This window comes from Heterodontus francisci, chromosome 31 (genome assembly GCF_036365525.1).
Source record: "Heterodontus francisci isolate sHetFra1 chromosome 31, sHetFra1.hap1, whole genome shotgun sequence".
NCBI lineage: Eukaryota > Metazoa > Chordata > Chondrichthyes > Heterodontiformes > Heterodontidae > Heterodontus > Heterodontus francisci.
Window position 1 is genome coordinate 20,606,259 of NC_090401.1, and position 21,499 is coordinate 20,627,757.

At 43.1% G+C, this 21,499-nt stretch overlaps 1 protein-coding gene across 3 annotated transcripts in view; it reads left to right on the forward strand.

The window, feature by feature from the left end:
- Positions 1–21,499, forward strand: part of LOC137347086 (ephrin type-A receptor 7) — a 610,086-nt gene that overhangs the window by 508,448 nt on the left and 80,139 nt on the right. For all 3 annotated transcript variants that reach the window (XM_068011156.1, XM_068011157.1, XM_068011155.1), the window contains one exon: positions 15,740–15,848. In XM_068011156.1, coding sequence (XP_067867257.1) covers positions 15,740–15,848 — 109 coding nt within the window. The remainder of the gene's footprint in view (positions 1–15,739; positions 15,849–21,499) is intronic.

Genomic DNA, 21,499 nt, shown 5'->3' on the forward strand with positions numbered 1-21,499 from the left:
TAAATGAATCAGTTAGGCTTTAGAATTTTTGAGGGATATAAGATTGTCACAGTCTAACTTCCCTTCCTTCAGTTTAAATTATCAGAGATCTCTATTTTGGCTTGACTTTTTTAGAATTTTGAGAGATAATAAATAAACAGACTAAATTCTCTTCCTTCAGTTTAAATCGTCTGTTTCTCCTTTCAGGTGCTAACACACAGCTGTCTCTGTTTCCCCTATTATAACAGACTGCTTGCGTTATAAGCCAGTTCAACATTGAATTGTAACAAATGCATCTCTTGATGCTCAGTCTGAGTGGCTGTGTCCAAGGCAACGAGAATGCACTTTTTGACTCAGTTTTAAGAGCTTGCTGCCTTAAAGCAGTATGGCTCTTTTCCTGCCTTAAAGGTACACTGCATATTTTCCAGAGGGGAAAAAAAGGCACGATCATGACAATGGAAGGAAATTTGAAGTCATCGTGGCTGGGCGCCAATAGTTATAAGTGTTGGGGCGGCTACAACAATTGATATGGTAACCAAATCTCAGAAGTCTGCCATGCTTTGTGGTAAGTGTGCCTGACTTGCTCAATTTGCAGTTATCCAGTGTACCAGGACCAGTGCAAAGCTTGTGGCGTGCAAGGACATTGGGCAAGGCAGTGCAGAAGGCTGAGCTCAGATACTGCACACAGGAATGGTGGCAAATCACATGCAGAGAGACTGTCTGCAAGACAGGATATCAAACACAACAAAAGGTATACAAATATACAACAAAAGCCCAAGCACATAAATGAGGCCAGCAGAGAGACAGATTACCAGGAGGACATGGATGCAGAGTTATACTCATGTGAACAGCAAACAGGCATTTCACCTAGTTAACTTGGATCAACGTGTCAACGCTATTATGCAACCTGAGGCACTTGCCATAATTGGGATTGTATGTTCACAGAAGAGTGGTAAGCATAAGCTCAGAGAGTGTTAAATGTACTCACTTGTAAATAATGTTTGTTTTCATCATGTGTAGTTAGTTCGAACTGCAACATCATTGTTTATTGTACATATGTTTTTATCTTTGGGGAAAAAAGGCTGTGTTGTAGGGTGACCTTAAGAGTGACCACCTTAAGGAGCTGTAAGTGAAGGTCACACATGACCAGGGAGTTGGAGGTGTAGCCCGACAGAGTGCGATGTGTTTAGATGTGGCTCGAGCAGTCACAGTTTGTATGTTCTAGTTAGGTCATAATAAAAACCCATATTTTCTTTGAATATTATTTGTAGTCCTGTGAGTCTTACAATAGTGCACATATCAAAGGAACAAGTAATATTACACCTGACACTGCTCTTTGCCAGATAGTCTCTAATTCTGGCTGAGGACTTTCTGTATTTTCTGCAACACAAAGTTGTATACCATCAATGCAAGTCCACATCTAGGGAGCATTTAATCATTAGGCACATCTGCAAGCGCCACAAGGGAAAAGCACATCCACATTGAACACACTGAAAAATCCAATAAAATTAATTCGTTTTTAATAAGTCACAGTCGTCTTCTTTCTTTGTGCAGAAAATGAAGTATTAGATTCCTGTGATGTCCCGTATAGCATTAATGTGAGAGCAGTGTGATTTTTACAGGCTACTGGTACTGCCTGGCATGTCTTCATGTCCCAGGTTATAGACCTCAGTCACGGCCTCCCTGGAATGTCTGAGCCTCCTCATGCTGCTCTGCCATACTCAGAAAGCTGACGTCGTGGGAGTACAACCACACCTGGGATAGTACCTAAAATAATCTGTGCATCTAGCCCACTCTGCTCCCTCTCCTTCTCCTCGAGAGTTTAGCATGAGGCCTGCAGTTCAGTTAGCTCGTTGATGTATGATCTGGGCCATTTTAACTCCCAGCCCATATTTAAATATACCCGGCCTGGCTCCTGTCCAAACCCAGCCCTAGTGACGTCAGGCCGCTGAACGGGAGTCGAGCAAGCACGGCTCTGACCAGGGACCCATAGGAGCAGTCCGTGGCAGTCAGGTAAGTGGTGGGGGCTACGTGATCAGGGTTGGAAAAGGGAAACCCATGGCCCTAAATTTTCCTGCAGCACCGGCCGGAATGCGTCTGCTAAAATCACACAGGAATCGTGTGTAGGTCCTGTAAACATTCTAACCCCACCCTCGCACATCACGCCTTCATCATGGGCAGTGGGAGGGTGTGGTGATGGAGATTAGTTTGTTAAAGTTTTGTTCCCCATTTTAATGAAGATTATTGGAAGTGTGGAGAGACCTTCAATGCTCTCCATTATCTCACACAAGCTGTCACGCATATCTCCCCAGAGCAGACATATTGCTGTCTCAGAAATCCCTGAAACAAGGATTAAGGACTAAATTGACATGGTTGTCTGAGCTCCATCATAAGTAAGGAGATACTGTAAACATTCTGCTCTCGGACTGAATACAGATACAAAATATTCAGGTCAATGTAACTTGCTGTTGATCGTTGTGACAGAGGCAAATAAAAACAGCAGCTCTTCCCACTTTCAGTGGCCGATTGCTCCAGCAAGCATTTAAATAGGAAAGATTGCTAATATGGCACAGGGATCAAAGGTAATGGTTTTGGTTGAGATGCTGTAAACTTGGTGGAACAATTATAATGAGCAACTTCGAAGATTTGGATTATGAGGAACGATTATGTAAATTGAGCACGTTCTCACTGGAAAAGAGAAGGTTGAGTGTTGATGGGATTGCTGTTTTTTCAGGATTCTAAAGGGATCAGATAATGTAGACCAAGCAAGCTATTTCACCTTGTCTTAAATAATAGAACCAGAGGACGTGACCTGCACCAGAAAGCAGTTACATTCTAAACTAATCTGCAGAAACAATATTTCAGTGAGCAGGTGTTCAGTCTGTGGAAGAGATTCTCCAGGGAGATGGAGAGTATTGATTTATTCAAAGCAATTTGTTTCATAAAATAATATTTTGGGATACAGAAAATGAGTAATTTGAGACATGATGTCATAAGTCTAGCATGCACATAAGGAACTAGTAACTTTTGACCTATGGTTCCCAAAGATCTCCATCACTGGGGTTTTTCTCGCGCCATGTCTGGATCTGTTCTAGACTAATTGATAGAGATTGATTGTTTTGATTCTTCAATATCTCCATTATTGTTGTATCCTGTGACTACCAGGATGGTGGAAGGTGAGCTTGATGGACCTGTGCCATTTTTCATCTAGCAATTCCCATGTTCTTACGTTATTCTGTTAAAATGCCCAGTAACGGTGAAATGTTCCAAAAAGGAGATCTCCATCCATCTAGCTGGGCCATCCCATCCGTCATTTTGAGTGTGCACAAATTGGCAGGAATCAACTGGCCTGTCCTGTGAATATGATGCAGCCTACATGCACCATGTATGTACAAATGCAAGTCTTTCCTTCTACCTGCCCCGGCCTCAATGTGAACTCTGGGAGGGATGTGTGTGTGGATGGGGAGGTACAAAATGGGCAGCGTGCCCGCAGGTCTGAAAGCTGGCAAAGCCATGCTGATTTTAACAGACAGACCTCATTTGTATTTGATTGCCGGGCAAGATGAAAAAATCATGGGAAGCAGGCAGCCCCCCAGCCTAGATGGTGCAATCTTCAGCTGGAATGTTGGGCAGTTATTTAAAGCGAGGATGCACCCTTCAAAGCGAGGTGGCATTCACTCAATGTGAACCCAACTTTTGGCTTCCACAATTTGGTTTTTGCTTCTATAAGATTGGGCGCAAAGAGGGTTAAGGCTGCTCGTAGATTTTCTGAGGTTTCCCAGAAGATGATGCTTGCAGTATTGACAGCCAGGAAGGAAATGCTGTTCCCGCAAAGTGACAAGATCAAATGGTGTCACCAGGAACGCCTGGTTTGAGATGGCAGATGAGGTTAGCAGCAGGCACATCACTCGAGATCCGGATCCAGTGCTGCCAGAGATACAAGTACATCATAGATGAGAATGGGTCAGTAGCCCTCCTCCCTTCCCCATCTCTTGCACGTTAATGTTAACTCTGTTTCTCTCTCCACAGATGCTGAGTATTTCCAGCATTCCTTGTTTTTATTTAAGAAAGGATATACTTGCCTTGGAGGCGATGCAGTAAAGGTTCACTAGATTGGTCCCTGGGATGAGGGGATTGTCCTATGATGAGAGGCTGAGTAAACAGGGTGTATATTCTCTGGAGTTTAGAAGAATGAGAGGTGATCTCATTGAAACATACAAGATTCTGAAGGGGCTTGACAGGGTTTTTTTTATTTGTTTCATGGAATGGGGGTGTCATTGACAAGGCCAACATTTGTTTATTTAGAGATACAGCACTGAAACAGGCCCTTCGGCCCACCGAGTCTGCCGACCATCAACCACCCATTTATACTAATCCTACATTAATCCCATATTCCTATCACATTCCCACCTTCCCTCAATTCCCCTACCACCTACCTACACTAGGGGCTATTTATAATGGCCAATTTACCTATCAACCTGCAAGTCTTTGGCTGTGGGAGGAAACCGGAGCACCCGGCGAAAACCCACGCGGTCACAGGGAGAACTTGCAAACTCCGCACAGGCAGTACCCAGAATCGAACCCGGGTTGCTGGAGCTGTGAGGCTGCAGTGCTAACCACTGCGCCACTGTTTCCCATTCTTAATTCCCATCCTTGAGAAGGTGGTGGTGAGCTGCGGTTTTATTGCTTTACAAATTTTGTGTAGCTGTTTTGTACAACTGAATGAAATGGCCTAGCAAGCCAGAGGGCAGTTAAGAGTCAACCACATTGCTGTGGGTCTGGAGTCATGTGTTGGCAATATCAGGTAAGGACTGCAGATTTCCTTCTCTAATGGATATTAGTGAATCAGATGAGTTTTTACAACAATCGATGTTGGTCATGGTCACCATTACTGAGACTAGCTTTCAATTCCAGATTGAACTTAAATTCCACCAGCTGTGAACCCATGTTCCCAGAGTATTAGCTTGGGTCCTTGGATTACTAGTCCAGTGACATTACCACTAAGCCACTGACTCCCCCACTGTTTCCCCTGGCTGAGGAATCTAGAATATGGAGGCACAGTCTCAGGATTAGGGGCTGATCATTTAGGTCTGAGATGAGGAGAAATTTCTTCACTCAATGGGTTGTGAATCATAGGAATTCTCTACCCCAGTGAGTTATTGATGCTCCATCGTTGAATATATTTAAAGCTGAGACAGACAGATTTTTGGTCTCTCAGGGAATAAAGGGATGTAGGAAGCGGTCAGAAAAGTGGATTTGAAGCCGAAGATCAGCCATGATCGTATTGAATGGCAGAGCAGCCTCGACCGGCCTTATGGTCTACTCCTGCTCCTATTTCTTATGTTCTTAACTCATGATCTATGCACCTACTGTGGGTGCCACTGTTTGCTCTGGTGCTTAGGAGGGTTGGATCAGTGACTGAAAGCCAGCTGAGCCAGACTGCTCTGGCAGCAGCTGGGGAGCTGAAGTCTTCAAGTGCCCGCGTGGGTTTGATCTCCCAGACGCCACCAGTCATCAGCATCTCAGAGCCCCAACATGATCTACAGCAGCCCTGCTGAAGTCCCAGGGAAGAAACATGTAGAAGTAGCAGAGTGAGTGAACCTTTTCAGCAAAACACAATGAGATGACTTACGATTTGATGCAAATGATTGTTTCTGGATGCTTATTAAAATATTCCTCAATTTGGTCTGTGGTATGTGGTAAAGTAACTTATGAGTTTGGTTTTTTATGAAAGCTTTGTGAAAGTTGGCCTAATGCTTTTTGTATTGAGGAATGCAGGATTGAGGGAGTGGTGACAGAGTTGATCGGGACGGTTGCTGCAAGGGCCATTGTTTTTATGTTTATTGAAGGGGATCGAGCTACTCAGCAGAACCATTGCTAAGAGCATTCTTTGCATCTTTACTTGTGAGCTCACCTGCTGGGTGCTCTTCTAACTCCGCTTCTCAGCAGAGAATGAGTCTTAGGGCCCATCTCCTCCTGAAACTCCAGTCTTTGGTTGGGGATGTTGTGTAGCATGCAGCAGGCTACTACTATTTGGGAGACTGCCTCGAGCATATGATAAGGAGACCCACAGACTTATCAAGGCACCTAAAGCATTGCTTGAGGAGTCCGATGGTGAACATGCTGACCTTCCTCCTAGTGGCATTGCTATCGTTGCATCTGATCGGTGGTTGTGACCCAGTGTCAGTAGCCATGGTTGAAGGGATCTTCCGTTGCCCCCAATTAAAACCATCTGTGTCTTCTTATGCTGAAGTGAGGACAGTTGACTGCCGTAAGATGAGTGAGTCATGGTAATTGCATGAAGAATGGGCACGTACAAGCTGTAAATTGATGGAATGAAACCCCTTGAGACATCACTTGGCTATTGCTGCGTTGCCCTGACGACAACACGAGTGCAGCCAATCATACCCTGGTGGAAGAGCACCATCGTTGGGAATCCCAAGGCCCTCTCATTATTCTCATCTATTAGAAAGGTAATCTAAAATATAAGTTATATATGGCTCACTTTTACAAATAGTGCATTGGTGACTTGTTTGAAGCACTTGTGGAAGGCGACTGCGAAATCTTTGGGATGTACCTAGTAGCATCCTGGAAGGATGCTGACGGGTGATCGTAACCTCAATGGCCACATGAATTTCATGGCTTCCTGATCCAAAAGGCAGCAGCAGGTTTTGTCGTACGAGGCTGTACAGGTCAGACAGTACCTGCCTGGACATGAGGAGCCACTTCTGGCACTGCTCCTCAGACTGGTTGAGAAAGTGACCCTTGGCCTGTACACCCTGTTGGTTGGGTACTAGGGGAAGGTCTTAGTGCCTTCGTAAAGGTCCCAGTACATCTTTTCCTGCACATTACAGGCTGTCCTTCCTCCTCCTCTTCCTTCATCCAGCACAGTGCTGCTACAGAAGCTCCTATCCTGATCTTCCCCGGCTTTTTGAGAGTGTACAAGAAACCCCTCAACTGTAAAGCAAAGTGCACAGAATCGGCAACTAGTCAACTGCCAGAACTCTTTGAATCCAACAAGCTCAGTTACATGGGATGGAGCTGATCTGAATGCCTACAGCTCATGGTCAGTTCTACAACCTACATATTCTGCAGGCGATCCTGCCTGTTATCTCCCTAACAGACTGACCAATGGACGGGACTACCACTTTAACCGTGTTAAAATAGCATTGAAACACAAATTATATCATGGAATCCTGACTTACCTGGTATTAATGAGACTCCTGCCTGTCTGCAGCAAGAGCCTCGGCCCACTTGAAAGTCGGTGAAGATGAAATATCAGATAGTGGGAATGGAGTCGCCTGGAACTGGTAAACTGGCTTCCAGGATATTAACCCCTCCCATACAGTTCCTGTTTGTGGGGTGGAGGGGGGAGAAGGGGTGCTAAAATCAGGCATTTTTTCTTTGTCTTTGTTTTTTTTTTGTGTCTTTCTGTCTCTTTCTCGCTCCTCTCTGCCTGTCTTTCTGTCTTTTTCTTCATCAGCTTTGTTGTAACTGACAATTTGGAAGCACAAACAGGGTAGCAGAGGGCACATGACCAAACAGCCATCAGTGTACAGATATCTCTCTTGACATCAGCTAGGAGTCAATGGGAAATTCAGTGGGACTCTGCCTTTACCTTGGTTTCATACTAATCTGTAATTAACAAATTATGGTCTAACCATCTCTGTGAATTACAGACACAACAAGCTGCACAGAAATGAGCACACAGAATTAAAATAGATTTTTTTTTACCCCTTTGCCGAAATCATTAACAGAAGCTCTAATAAGCATCAAATTGTATCATTAGTGCTGGGTCTTATGTGTACACCTAGTAAAAGCAAAAATACATCAGTTTGCGTTTTAATACGATTTTCTTTGAGTCAGTTCTGTCTGCAAATAGATGTTCTGTGGCAAATCAAGACAATTTGAAGTCTAATTAACTTTCATCTTCAAAAGACAGGCAGTGAAGATATTATATGGTTTTCTTCAACATAAAATGAATGTTAGAGAATTGCTTTTTCTTGCTTTTGTGCAATAAATATAAAAATACATGTGGAAAGGAGATTGTTTCTCAAAATATAATTCCTTTGTAAAAAGACCCACATTTTTACAGTAGCTCTCAGAAACCTCTTGAAACATTTTTACAGTGAAGTACTTTGAAGTTGGCCTAAGTTGCTGAACATTTCATCATGTAGGCAAACACAGTTGCTGTTTGCACACAGCAAGATCCCACAATGGAATTCTTTGCCACAATTCATTGTTGAAGCAGGGCTTGTAAATCCTTTTAAAACAAAATTACATAATTGCTTGAAAACATAGAGTATTCTGATGTGAGCAAGAGAGTGGGATTGGACTAGGTAGCTCAGTGGTGCAGATTTGTTGGCCAAATGGCCTTTTTCTGTGCTTTGTAACAGCAATGAAGTGAATGACCAGATAGTAGTGGAGAGTTTTTTGGTGGTGTTTGATAGAGAAGTGATTTCCAGGACTCCAAGGTAACTCCTTGCTTTTCTTCGAAATAGTGCCGTGGAATCTTTTACATCTACCTGAAAGGCCACATGGACCTCAGTTAAACATCTCATCTCAAAGATGGCACCTCTGACAGTACAGCACTGAAGAGTCAACCTGTATTATGTGCTCATGTCTCTGGGGTGGGACTTGAACCCCACAGCTTTCTGATATAGTGGCAAAGGTGTTACCAACTGACCCTTGGCTGACACCCTCTCTTCCTGCACACCTCGCCACCCCAACAACAAAAACATGTCCTCCTTCTGACAGCTTGTTGCAGTACAGATGGCAGGGAGGTGTAGGATTGAGTTCTGCATGATAACTGTCATTGCCGATGGGTGGAAAAGGTACGTGTCATGCAGACCTCCACCTGCCAAGAAAGGAATTGTCAGGCCCCTCGCCGGAAAGACCTTTCTTGCATGCTAGCAGACAGTGTTGGAACAAAGGACCCAGTCCCTGCTTCTCCAATACGCAGAAGACCTGGTCAGACAAGTTTAGTCACATGACTAACTGGCTGTTTGAATTTGAACTTGCCACAGAGTGTTTGAAACTCAAAAAGCTCTTTTCTCCTGCACTGAGAACACCTCTCTCCTGTCTGCTCCCATCTCTTTCTCACAGAATGGAAAACCATTGAAGACATATGAACCCCAAGAGAGAAAAGTCTCCTACAGTGAACACGGTTTAAGAAGAATACTGGACCCCAACGGAAAGCAAGAATACCTACAATCAAGGACTGCTGCGAGTTCAAAGCACAGTCAAAACTCCTCTTCAGAGATTGCCTCAAACTTTTTTTACTTTATTTTTTCTTCCCTTTTCCGCTTCTATTTGCATGTGCATATCGCGTACACATGCTAGCATGGGGCGCAGCTTGTATCCGTAGGCGTTAACCGAATTAGAGTTTAAGTTTTAATAAATTTCAACTTCTTTGAACCTAAGAAAGCCTGTTTGTGCTCATTTCTTTGCCTTATAATTGGAAAATGGTGAACAAGGATTCAGCAAGGGGGAGCTCAAAACACAGTGTATTTAAAATTAAACCCTGTTACAATAAAACCAGGTGAAGACAGTAAAAGACCCCTGGACACCTTTCTCCCCTGGTTGTAACGTACGTTTCTTGTGGTGATTGGCAATGTCAATCTCCACCTATGCCAGTCACTCTTTGCTGAGGCACTCCACCTAGTGGCCTGGCTGAATAACAACTACCACTTATATAGCACCTTTAACCAAGTGAAACCTCCCAATGTGCTTCACAGGAGCGTTACAAAGTAAAATATGACACTGAGCCACATAAGGAGATAATAGAGAATATAACCAAAAGCTTGGTCAAAGAGGTAGTTTTTGAAGAGCATCTTAAAGGAGGAAAGAGAGACAGAGAGGTATAGGGAGGGGGCTACCAATGGTGGAGCGATTAAAATTTGGGATGTGCAAGCGGCCAGGAGCGCAGATATCTGAGTGTTGTAGGGCTAGAGGAGGTTATAAAGATAGGGAGGGACAAGACCATGGAGGGTTTTGAAAACAAGTGTGAGAATTTTAAAATTGAGGCATTGCTTTGCTGGGAGCCGATATAGGGCAACTATCTGGCCAGGTAGGCCATGTGTTGCAAAGATCTCCAATAAAAGTCAAATGAGTATCTCAGCAGTCATTGTGTACAAACTTTTGATTTCAATGCACCTTGAAAAATAATCAATAACAATCAGTTAGGATTTTCCATTAAACATGAATAGATCCATCCCCAGATGTTCCCACAGTCTGGTTGGAAATTGGGTCGAGATAAGGGGTTCCCTCGGATCCTGCACATATCTGGCAATTAGAAATAATTTCTTCTATAACTCTCGATATTCTCGGCCACCACATGGACAATTGAGCCCATGCTCTGCATTTCATTGTACTCGTGTGGCCCTGGTGTATTTTCTCCAAGATGTCTGCCTGGAGTGAATCCGGAGTCATCAGCCTCTTATCATATGCCAGCAAATCATCCACAATAGTAAAGTGCCTTTTGTGCTCGAAGACGATTTTCATCACCTTACCACTGGGATGCTGCTGCAGCCAGCCTTGCTTGCAATATTAGCAGAAACAGGTACATTCCTCATCTTGCATCTGAGCATGAGGAATTTTTCTGAGCTTTTCTGAGCTTTCTGGCCATTGTGCTGCAGTGAACTGAGAATATGACTCAAGCTCATTAATAAAGTTAACATCCTCTTGTGTAGGATGGTCAACAGTAGCTCTGGACAATACATCTGCTGACATTTAGTGCTTGCCCTGTACGTATACCGTTTCATACATAGAGTCATAGAGAGATACAGCACTGAAACAGGCCCTTCGGCCCACTGGGTCTGTGCCGACCATCAACCACCCATTTATACTAATCCTACATTAATCCCATACTCCCTACCATATCCCCACCTTCCCTCAATTCTCCTACCACCTACCTACACTAGGCAATTTACAGTGGCCAATTTACCTATCAAGTTGCAAGTCTTTGGCTGCGGGAGGAAACCGGAGCACCCGGCGGAAACCCACGCGGTCACAGGGAGAACTTGCAAACTCCGCACAGGCAGTATCCAGAACTGAACCCGGGTCGCTGGAGCTGAGAGACTGCGGTGCTAACCACTGCGCCACTGTGCTGCCCAAAAAAATAAATATTTCACCTCTCATGTCGCACCATTCACATGAATCTCATTAGCCTCAACTGGAATTTCTGGATTCTCAGAGGCATTCTAACACGTTCCCTTTTATCAAGTAAGGAAACTAGGAGTTTGTGGTCTGTCTCTATGACAATTTTTAAGCCAATAATATAATCTGAGGACTTCTCACAAGGCCACGTGTCTGCGAGAGCTTCCTTCTCAATGGCAGTGTACCTCATCTCAGTCTCAGACAATGCTCGAGGTGCATAGTAAACCGGTCTTTAACATCCATCTGGTTGTTATTGAAAAAGGACTGCCCCTAATGAGGTGTCTGCTGCAATTGTGGTCGGTAGTGAGGGGTTATAATGCGCTAAGCTATCTAGTGAAATTAGCTTCTCTTTGAGTCTTTGAAATACTTGCTCCTGTGCAACCCAATACCATGCTTGATATTTCCCTATTAGTTGTCATAAGGTTTCAGTAACTTGTACTAGATTGGGTAAAAATTTTGCCAACTGATTCACCATTATACGGAATCGTTGAAGGTCTTGGACAGGAGTAGGAAGTGGGAATTCACTAATGGCTGTCGTCTTTTGAGGGTCCGTCATTATGCCCTTGCTACTGACAATGTGTCCTAAGAAATGAATAAACGTTTTCGAGAATTCACGCTTTTCATTAAATGTCAGACCTCCTTCTTGTGGACGATTCAAAACCGCTCTAACCCTCAGGTCATGTTCTTTAACGGATTCACCATGGACTAAAATGTCATCCATATGACATATTACTTCTTTAAGGCCCTGTAGAATGTTTAACATAGTTCTTTGGAATATGTCCGGTGCTGATGTTATACCAAATGATAACGATTAAAACAAATCTTCTAAACTGAGTAATGAAGGTTGCCAATAACCTTGATTTCTTATCCAATGGAACTTGCCAAAAGCCACTATTCGCATCCAGTTTTGTGAACATGGTACTTTTGAATAACTTTGCCAAGATTTTGTCTACTGTGAACATCAGATTAACTTTTCTTACCACAGTTAAGTCTACACAAATATTAAGAGTACCATTCGGTTCAGGAACTGAAACCATTCCACAGCACCACTCTAGGTTCAGTGACAGGAGAAATGACTCCCATCCTGGTCATCTCTTCCAGCTGATGTTGGACTTGCTTCATTAGTGGGTGTGGTATCTTCCTAGGCGTGAAAAGACAAACAGATTTAACATCTTTTCGTAATGTAATCCTGTATTCGGGTTCTTCCATGTGTCCAAACCTCTCTGGAATCGTAAATGTAAGATCCATGGCTTTCTATGTAGTTTACTTTCTTTTTAAAATTTTCCCTCCAGTTTCGGAAGTTTCCCGTGCATTTCCACTTTGCGCTGACTCCCATTATGGTTACTGTTTCTCCCTGTGAAATCTCACCGTTAGACTCTATATTTCTTTCTTTCTTTAAATGCAGCTTTGCAGCATTTTTTTAATACTCTTTTTACTGCCTTCACTTGGAGTATTGAGTATTTGTGGCCACTTTGTTTTTTTTTTCTTTACTCATTTGGTTGCCATGTGTAATGGCACTGACCTTGGATCCACCCTCGCTAAGGACTTTTAGTTTTCCCGGTGCTGCCTGTCTAGTGCTCTTAAAAACAAATTTTTACCCTTTTTAAGGGTTGCTCACCAGATCTGTTGCTTGGTTCTCCAACTTGACGGCTGCGATCGCTGGGCTGGTATTTTTTCACAGACTACCTGCCTCTGGGCTGCAGTCTGTATGCCTCTACAAGCTGATTGCCATGACTCTTCAAGCTGATTGCTGGGACTATTCGTGCCTCCTTCATCCACAAAGCAGATCTTTAGTTTTTTCACAGATTCTTCATGAGTTCTGCAGTTTTGGCGCCTTTTCTCAGGTCAGCTTTCTTCGAAGTATTTCTTCAAATTCTTCTGGGTTTTGTATGGCGAGATTTGCCGCTGTTCATGTTGTATGTTTGGTTAGTCTGCCATCATTTGTATATTTGATTAGTCTAGCGAGGAGAGATTACTGAATCTTTAGTAATTTTAACATTAATCCAATTATTACATATTGACGATATATTCAGCTTTACATCAGTCTGTATGACTTCTCTGAAACCATGCTGCTTCTCCTTCAAGTCTTTCTCACGTGATCTCTTACATCATCATGGGAGGTATTATAGAGAGATACAGCACTGAAACAGGCCCTTCGGCCCACCGAGTTTGTGCCGACCAACAACCACCCACTTATACTAATCCTACATTAATCCTATATTCCCCACCACATCCCCACCATTCTCCTACCACCTACCTACACTAGGGACAATTTACATTGGCCAATTTACCTATCAACCTTTATGACTTTGGCTGTGGGAGGAAACCGGAGCACCCAGTAGAAACCCACGCGGTCACAGGGAGAACTTGCAAACTCCGCACAGGCAATACCCAGAACCAAACCCTGGTCGCTGGAGCTGTGAGGCAGCGGTGCTAACCACTGCGCCACTGTGCTGCCTGCTATTTCAAATATTAACCCTTTCAAACTCTTATACTACACTGACTATACTGTCCCCTATCACTACCACATTCCTATTTGCTCCCCCCATTTGAATGGCCTCCTGCACCAATGTGCTTAAGTCAATTTGTTCATCCACCCTGCAGACTTTTTCCTCATTCTCAAAGGCAGCAAGAACTTTGTACCTGCTGGATAATGGAAACGGCTGAGGCTCCTCCAGCACTGCGCCTGGGTCCCTTTACCTGTCTGAGTTGCAGTCACACAGTAGTGTCCTTGACCATTGATCAAATCTGTAACCAATAGCTAACTCAAGGGGTGTGACTGCCTCCTGGATCAAAGTGCCGATGTAACTCTCCCTCTCCCTGATACTGTGCAATGTCTCCAGCTCGGTCTCCAACTCAACAACTCTGAGCTGAAGTTCCTTGAGATGCAGCCACTTACTGCAGATGTCGGGGATCATGGCATTCTCCACATGCTGCTGTTTAGGCAGACCACATGCACTGCCATCCCTATATAACCTTATTTCATTTATTTAATAATTTAATTAAAATTGGGGACTCCTTTTAAAACTGCTCTGATTCCCACTCATTTACATTGCTGCTTGTTTTTTATATTTATCAACTTTATTACTTACAAAACTCTTAGTTATCAATTATAGGCGGCACAGTGGTTAGCATTGCAGCCTCACAGCTCCAGGGACCCGGGTTCGATTCTGGGTACTGCCTGTGCCGAGTTTGCAAGTTCTCCCTGTGTCTGCGTGGGTTTTCGCCGGGCGCTCCGGTTTCCTCCCACATCCAAAATACTTGCAGGTGATAGGTAAATTGGCCGTTGTAAATTGCCCCTAGTGTAGGGAGGTGATGGGGAATATGGGATTACTGTAGGGTTAGTATAAATGGGTGGTTGCTGGTCGGCACAGACTGGGTGGGCCGAAGGGCCTGTTTCAGTGCTGTATCTCTAAATAAATAAAAATAAATATAATTTTATTTGAATAAAAATGCAGAACGCTTCAATGTTAGTGTTCTCTATTTTTATTTTTAATTTAACCCCCTAGATCTGATTAATTAAACACTAAATTATACAGTTAGTTATAAAATGATCATGAAACTAGTCTGACGTCAGATTTCCAGATTTCGAGTTTTTTTTCAGATTTTTCGCTGTGTTGGAGTAATGTTTGCTCTATGCTCTTTTCGCGTTCAATGGTTTCGTTCTCCGTTCCTCTCGAGTTCTCTGGTTTCCACTCTCTGCTCCTTTCGCATTTAATGGGCTGACCGTATCAGGACACAAATTAATTGAAGGGTCATTTTACAAGATGGCACTCCTGACCAGGAGTCTCTTGCCTGCAAAAAACACACACATCAAAAATTCAGAGACATTGTTTCATAAAGTCATCCTTTAAATTTTGAATATCACAGTTAATGGTTGTATTTCCTTTGTGCTTTTTATCTTGTTTCTGTTGTCATACTCAGTAACTCATTCTCATACATCGAGTCCCTTTTAAAAAAAAATGGATTTCTGAGCGTCTTCAGATGAGGAATTTTGGTCCTAGGGAATGGAATTGTCACCTCAATATTGGTACTTACAGGTCAGTTATAGATGTAGCGTAAAACTGCTTCCAGTCAGCCCCTAAACATACCTCAGCTTCAACTTCAGGAGAGCAGCCTCTCCTGCCCTGCACCAGAATACCGTTTTACTGCTTTTCTCACCAGCCACCCTTATAATTTCTCAAAGTGAGATTGGCAGCTCAAGCTGATCTATCAATCATTTAGTGTTGTGGGCCTGTGCCCCTTGAGGTCTGACTTCTCGAGGCATTTCCCTAAGAATACTTCCAGCCTGCCGAGAGAGAGAGAGAGAGAGGAAACTGCTGTCCCATTGATTGGACTTGAATGCAGGTCCCAGGGAAGAAATCTAGTGCTCTGACCCTCGCTGCTGCTCTGGTCATCACTCTTTAATTATCATTTTAGCATTATAGTTAAATCAACAAAAATCAAAGGGCATTACAGTAACTTTGGCTTTTTTTTAACTAACCTGCCAGCAACAAAACTGAAACAAATGTACTTCCCAAGCTGATGCAACATTTTGTTTTCCGTAACAATGCCAGCGCATGTTTAACGTACCATTCTGTGCTTTCTATTTTTTTCTTTACAGTTGCCATGGTATCCAGCGAGCAAAATCCAGTGATTGTCATTGTCGTGGTTTCAGTGGCGGGCCTGATTGTTCTGGTGTCCATGGTCTTTGGATTTATCATCTGGAGAAGGTAAATACTTCCCAATCCCTCACACCAGACCCCGTTTCTGTGCCAGGCATAAGGAAGGTGTTAATGTGACTGGCCTGATAGTGGAGTAGTTGCACGATTCTCAATCAGCTTAATACCTCCTCCAAAAAAACTATGGAAAATACTAGAGATACACAGCATCTTCCTTGAGCTCTCACCTGAAGCAGTAACTGACTTTTCTCTCCCAGCTGCTGATCAACCTCTCGTTTTCATGTTGGAGGAGCAGTTGAACCTGATAGAAATTGGTAGAGTCATTGTGTGCTAGGCATTCAATCCTGAGGGGGATATTAATATAACTTACTGTGCAATGTTTAAGGCAATTCAATGGATTGAGAAACTAGACACTAGGCTGACAGATGAAATGCCACAATGAAATATTTGAAGCATGTAATTGTGTTACCTTCAGTGTGTTGTTATGTGTTGTTTCAGGATTCCTTGCTTTTTCTCCCTGCCATAAAGTATGGAGATTGGCATTGAAGTTTTTTGCTAATTTGTCTGGTGCTGTCATTTAATGAATTGCAATTGTGGTTTGCTCAGAATCTAAATGAGCAGTTACAAGCAAGCAACTTAAAACTGTACAGTGACACAACAAGGTGTCTCTCACTTTGTGAAAACAGTTTAGGTCTTTCTGTCTGCAGAATTTGGTTAACTCTTCCAAGAGTTGTTCTTTCAAAGAGCTGGCCCAGGCACGATGGGCTGAATGGCCTCCTCTGCTTATTCTATGATTCTTATCTAGCAGCTTTACACTAGAGAGCCCGACATTCCAAAATTGACAGGCAGGAGAGAAAAATGTATCCCATGGGAGATTTACATAAGATGGGTTAGGCATTGGTGAATGTGTCTATAAAGCTCCATCAGTGTTTAGCTGTATTTGAGTAATTCTAAAGTTGTGGAGGAGAGATGTAATGGTTGAGTTGCCATACGTCAACAAATGCATGACTGTGCAATAATGTTCAGTGGGGTTGAACTGATAATGTTCTCCTGCTTTCTTCTGTGGGAGCCACTGTCTTCCTCGTGATTGATGCCAAGTAGGGGATTCTCCTGCCAGTAAATCTGGTCACATTGACACTTGCCACAAACACTGCTAATCAGACCAGAATGGCCCAGGATCATAGAGAAATAGGAGCAGGAGTAGGCCATTTGGCCCTTCGAGTCTGCTCTGCCATTCATTATGATCATGTCTGATCATCCAACTCAGTAAACTGTTCCCGCTTTCGCCCCATACCCTTTGATTCCTTTAGACCCAAGAGCTATATTTAACTCCTCCTTGAAAACATACAATGTTTTGTCTCAACTGCTTTCTGTGGTAGCGAATTCCACATGCTCACCACTCTCTGGGTGAAGAAATTTCTCCTCATCTCAGTCCTGAAAGGTTTACCCCGTATCCTTAGACTATGATCCCTGGTTCTAGACTCCCCCAACATCGGGAACATCCTTCCTGCATCGATCCTGTCAAGTTCTGTTAGAATTTTATAGGTTTCTATGAGATCTCCCTTCACTCTTCTGAACTCCAGCAAATATAATCCTAACTGACTCAATCTCTCCTCATACATCAGTCCCGCCATCCCAGGAATCAGTCTGGTCAACCTTCACTGCAGTTCCTCTATAGCAAGAACATCCTTCCTCAGATAAGGAGACCAAAACTGCACACAATATTCCAGGTGTGACCTCACCAAGCCCCTGTATAATTGCAGCAAGACATCCCTGCTCCTGTACTCGAATCCTCTCGCTATGAAGGCCAACATACCATTTGCCTTTTTTACCGCCTGTTGCACCTGCAAGCTTACCTTGAGCGACTGGTGTACGAGAATACCCAGGTCTCGCTGCATATTCCCCTCTCTCAGTTTATAGCCGTTTAGATAATAATCTGCCTTCCTGTTTTTGCTACCAGATTGGATAACCTCACATTTATCCACATTATACTGCATCTGCCATGCATTTGCCCACTCACTCAACTTGTTCAAATCACCCTGAAGCTTCTCTGCATCCTCTTCACAACTCACCCTCCCACCCAGTTTTGTGTCATCAGCAAATTTGGAAATATTACTTTTAGTTCCCTCATCTAAATCATTAATATATATTGTGAATAGCTGAGGTCCTAGCACCGATCCCCGCAGTACCCCACTAGTCACTGCCTGCCATTCGGAAAAAGACCCATTTATCACCACTCTTTGTTTCCTGTCCACCAACCAATTTTCTTTCCATCGCTATACACTACCCCATGTGCTTTAATTTAACATGCTAATCTCTTATGTGAGACTTTGTCGAAAGCCTTCTGAAAGTCCAAATAAACCACATCCAATGGCTTCCCTTCATCAACTCTACTAGTTACATCCTCGAAGAATTTTAGTAGATTTTTAATTTATTTTTATTTAGAGATACAGCACTGAAACAGGCCCTTCGGCCCACTGAGTCTGTGCCGACCATCAACCACCCACTTATACTAATCCTACACTAATGCCATATTCCTACCACATCCCCATCTGTCCCTATATTCCCCTACCACTTACCAATACTAGGGGCAATTTATAATGGCCAATTTACCTATCAACCTGCAAGTCTTTGGCTGTGGGAGGAAACCGGAGCACCCGGCAAAAACCCACGCGGTTACAGGGAGAACTTGCAAACTCCACAGAGGCAGTACCCAGAATTGAACCCGGGTCGCTGGAGCTGTGAGGCTGCGGTGCTAACCGCTGTGCCACTGTGATTTGTCAAGCATGATTTCCCTTTCGTAAATCCATGCTGACTCAGCCCAATTCTACCACTGTTCTCTAAGTGCTCTGCTATAAAATCTTTGATAATGGACTCTAGAATTTTCCCCACTACCGGCGTCAGGCTGACTGGTCTATAATTCCTTGCTTTCTCTCTACCTCCCTTTTTAAATAGTGGAGTTACATAAGCTACCCTCCAATCTGTAGGAACTGTTCCAGAGTCTGTAGAATCTTGGAAGATGACCACCAATGCATCCACTATTTCTAGGGCCACTTCCTTAAGTACTCTGGGATGCAGACCATCAGGCCCTGAGAATTTATCGGCCTTCAGTCCCATCAATTTCCCCAACACCATTTCCCTACGGATACTGATTTCTTTCAGTTCCTCTCTCTCACTAAGCCCTGTGTTCCCCAACATTTCTGGTATGATATTTGTGTCCTCCTTTGTGAAGACAGAACCAAAGTAAGCATTTAGTTGGTCAGCCATTTCTTTATTCCCCGTAATAAATTCCCCTATTTCTGACTGTAAGGGACCTACATTTGTCTTCACCAATCTTTTTCTCTTCACATATCTATAGAAACTTTTACAGTCAGTTTTTATGTTCCCTGCAAGCTTGTCGTACTCTACTTTCCCCTTCTTAACCAATGCCTTGGTCCTCCTTTGCTGAATTATAAACTGCTCCCAATCATCAGGTCTGTTGATTTTCCTGGCAAATTTATGTGCCTCTTCCTTGGATCTAATGCTATCTCTAATTTCCCTTGTAAGCCATGGTTTGGCTCCCTTTCCCGTTTTACTTTTGCGCCAGACAGAGATAAACAATTGTTGCAGTTCATCCATGCACTCTTTAAATGTTTGCCATTGCCTATCCACCGTCATCCCTTTAAGTAACATTTCCCAATCCGTCATGGCCAACTTGCGCCTCATACCTTCGTAGTTTCCTTTACTAAGATTCAGGACCCTAGTCTCAGAATCAACTACGTCATTCTCCATCTTGATGAAGAATTCTCTCATATTATGGTCGCTCATCCCCAAGGGGTCTCACACCACTAAATTGTCAATTATTCCTCACTCATTACACAATACGCGGTCTAGGATGGCCTGTTTTCTCGTTGGTTCCTCAACGTATTGGTCCAGGAAACCATCCCGTATACACTCCAAGAATTCCTCCTCTACGGTATTGTGATTAATTTGATTTGCCCAATCTATATGCAGATGAAGGTCACCCATAATTATCGCATGCATCTCTAATTTCCTGTTTAATGCCATTCCCAACATCACCACTACTGTTTGGGGGTCTGTATACAACCCCCACTACATTTTTTTGCCCCTTAGTGTTTCTCAGCTCTACCCATACAGATTCCACATCGTCAGAGCTAATATCTTTCCTCACTATTGCGTTAATTTCCTCTTTAACCAATAATGCAACTCCACCGCCTTTTGCTTTTTGTCTGTCCTTCCTAAATACTGAATATCCCTGGATGTTCATTTCCCATCCCTGGTCACCTTGCAACCATGTCTCCGTGATCCTGACTATATCATACCCGTTTACATCTATTTGCATGATTAATTCATCCACTTTATTGCGAATGCTGCAGTTTGTGCTGTGTTGGCTAAGCTTAGCCAGGGTGCAAGTTGGAGCAGTATAATTGCATTCACTGTGTCAATGTTAGGGAGGGGAGGAGACAGAATTGATGAGAGGCCATGCTCTTGGTTACAAAACACTGTGTGTGGCCATGTGCAAACCAGATTGCTTCCTGGTAGTCTTTATGTTAGTTCAGACAGGAGAAATAATCACTTGGATGCAATAGCAGATAACGACTACAGTCTATGAAAGCTGTAATAGCCAGTGCAATGATGAAAGAAGAATTGGTGAATGGTTATTCTACAGCTAACTATTGGACTCAGAAATCAGAAGTACAATTTCATAATTTGCATCTGACACCAAATTGGGGGGTATAGTCAATACTGAGGAATACTGAGACAAAATGCAAGAAGACATTAAACTTTCAGAATGGACATGTAATTGCCAAATAAATTTCAATATAGGTAAGTGTCATGATGCATATTCCTTGGAAAATAAGACTCTGAATGGGGTAGAAGAGCAAAGGGATCTGGGGGTATAGATACACCAATCACTAAAAGTAGCAACATAGGTTAATAAGGCCATTAAAAAGCAAACAAAGCACTAGGGTTCATTTCTAGAGGGATGGAATTGGAAAACAGAGATGTTATGTTAAATTACATAGAAACTTGGTTTGACCTCACTTGGAGTACTGTGTACATATCTCATCTTGATATTATATAAATGATATTGAGGCACTGGAAAAGGAGAAAAAAAAGGATGATACCAGTACTAAGAGGTTATACCCATCAGGAAAGATTGAACAGATCAGAGCTCTTTTCCTGAGAAAAGAGAAAACCGAGAGGTGACCTGATAGAGATCTTTAAGGTTATGAAAGGGTTTGAAAGAATCGACGTAGAGAAAATGTTACCACATGGCGGAAGCCCAAAACTAGGGGCCATAAACTTTAAACAGGCACCAATAAGTCTATAAGGAATTCAGGAGAAACTTTGTTACCAGAGAGTGGTTAGAATGCAAACTCACTACCACATGGAGTAGTTTAGGCAAATAATATAGATGCATTTAAGGGAAAGCTAGATAAACATATGATGGAGAAAGGAATAGAAGGTTATGTCGTTAGGGTAGCATGACGAGGAATAGGAGGAGGCTCGTGTGGAGCATAAACAGTGGCAAAGACCATTCGGTCTGTTTGTGTGCTGTACATTCCACGTAGCTGTATGAGAATCCAGTAGACCACATTTGGAGCACTGTGTTCACTCCTAGGTGCACCACACCTGAGGAAAGATATATTAACCTGGGAGGTGTAGCATTGATATACCAGAATGATACCTGGTTTAAA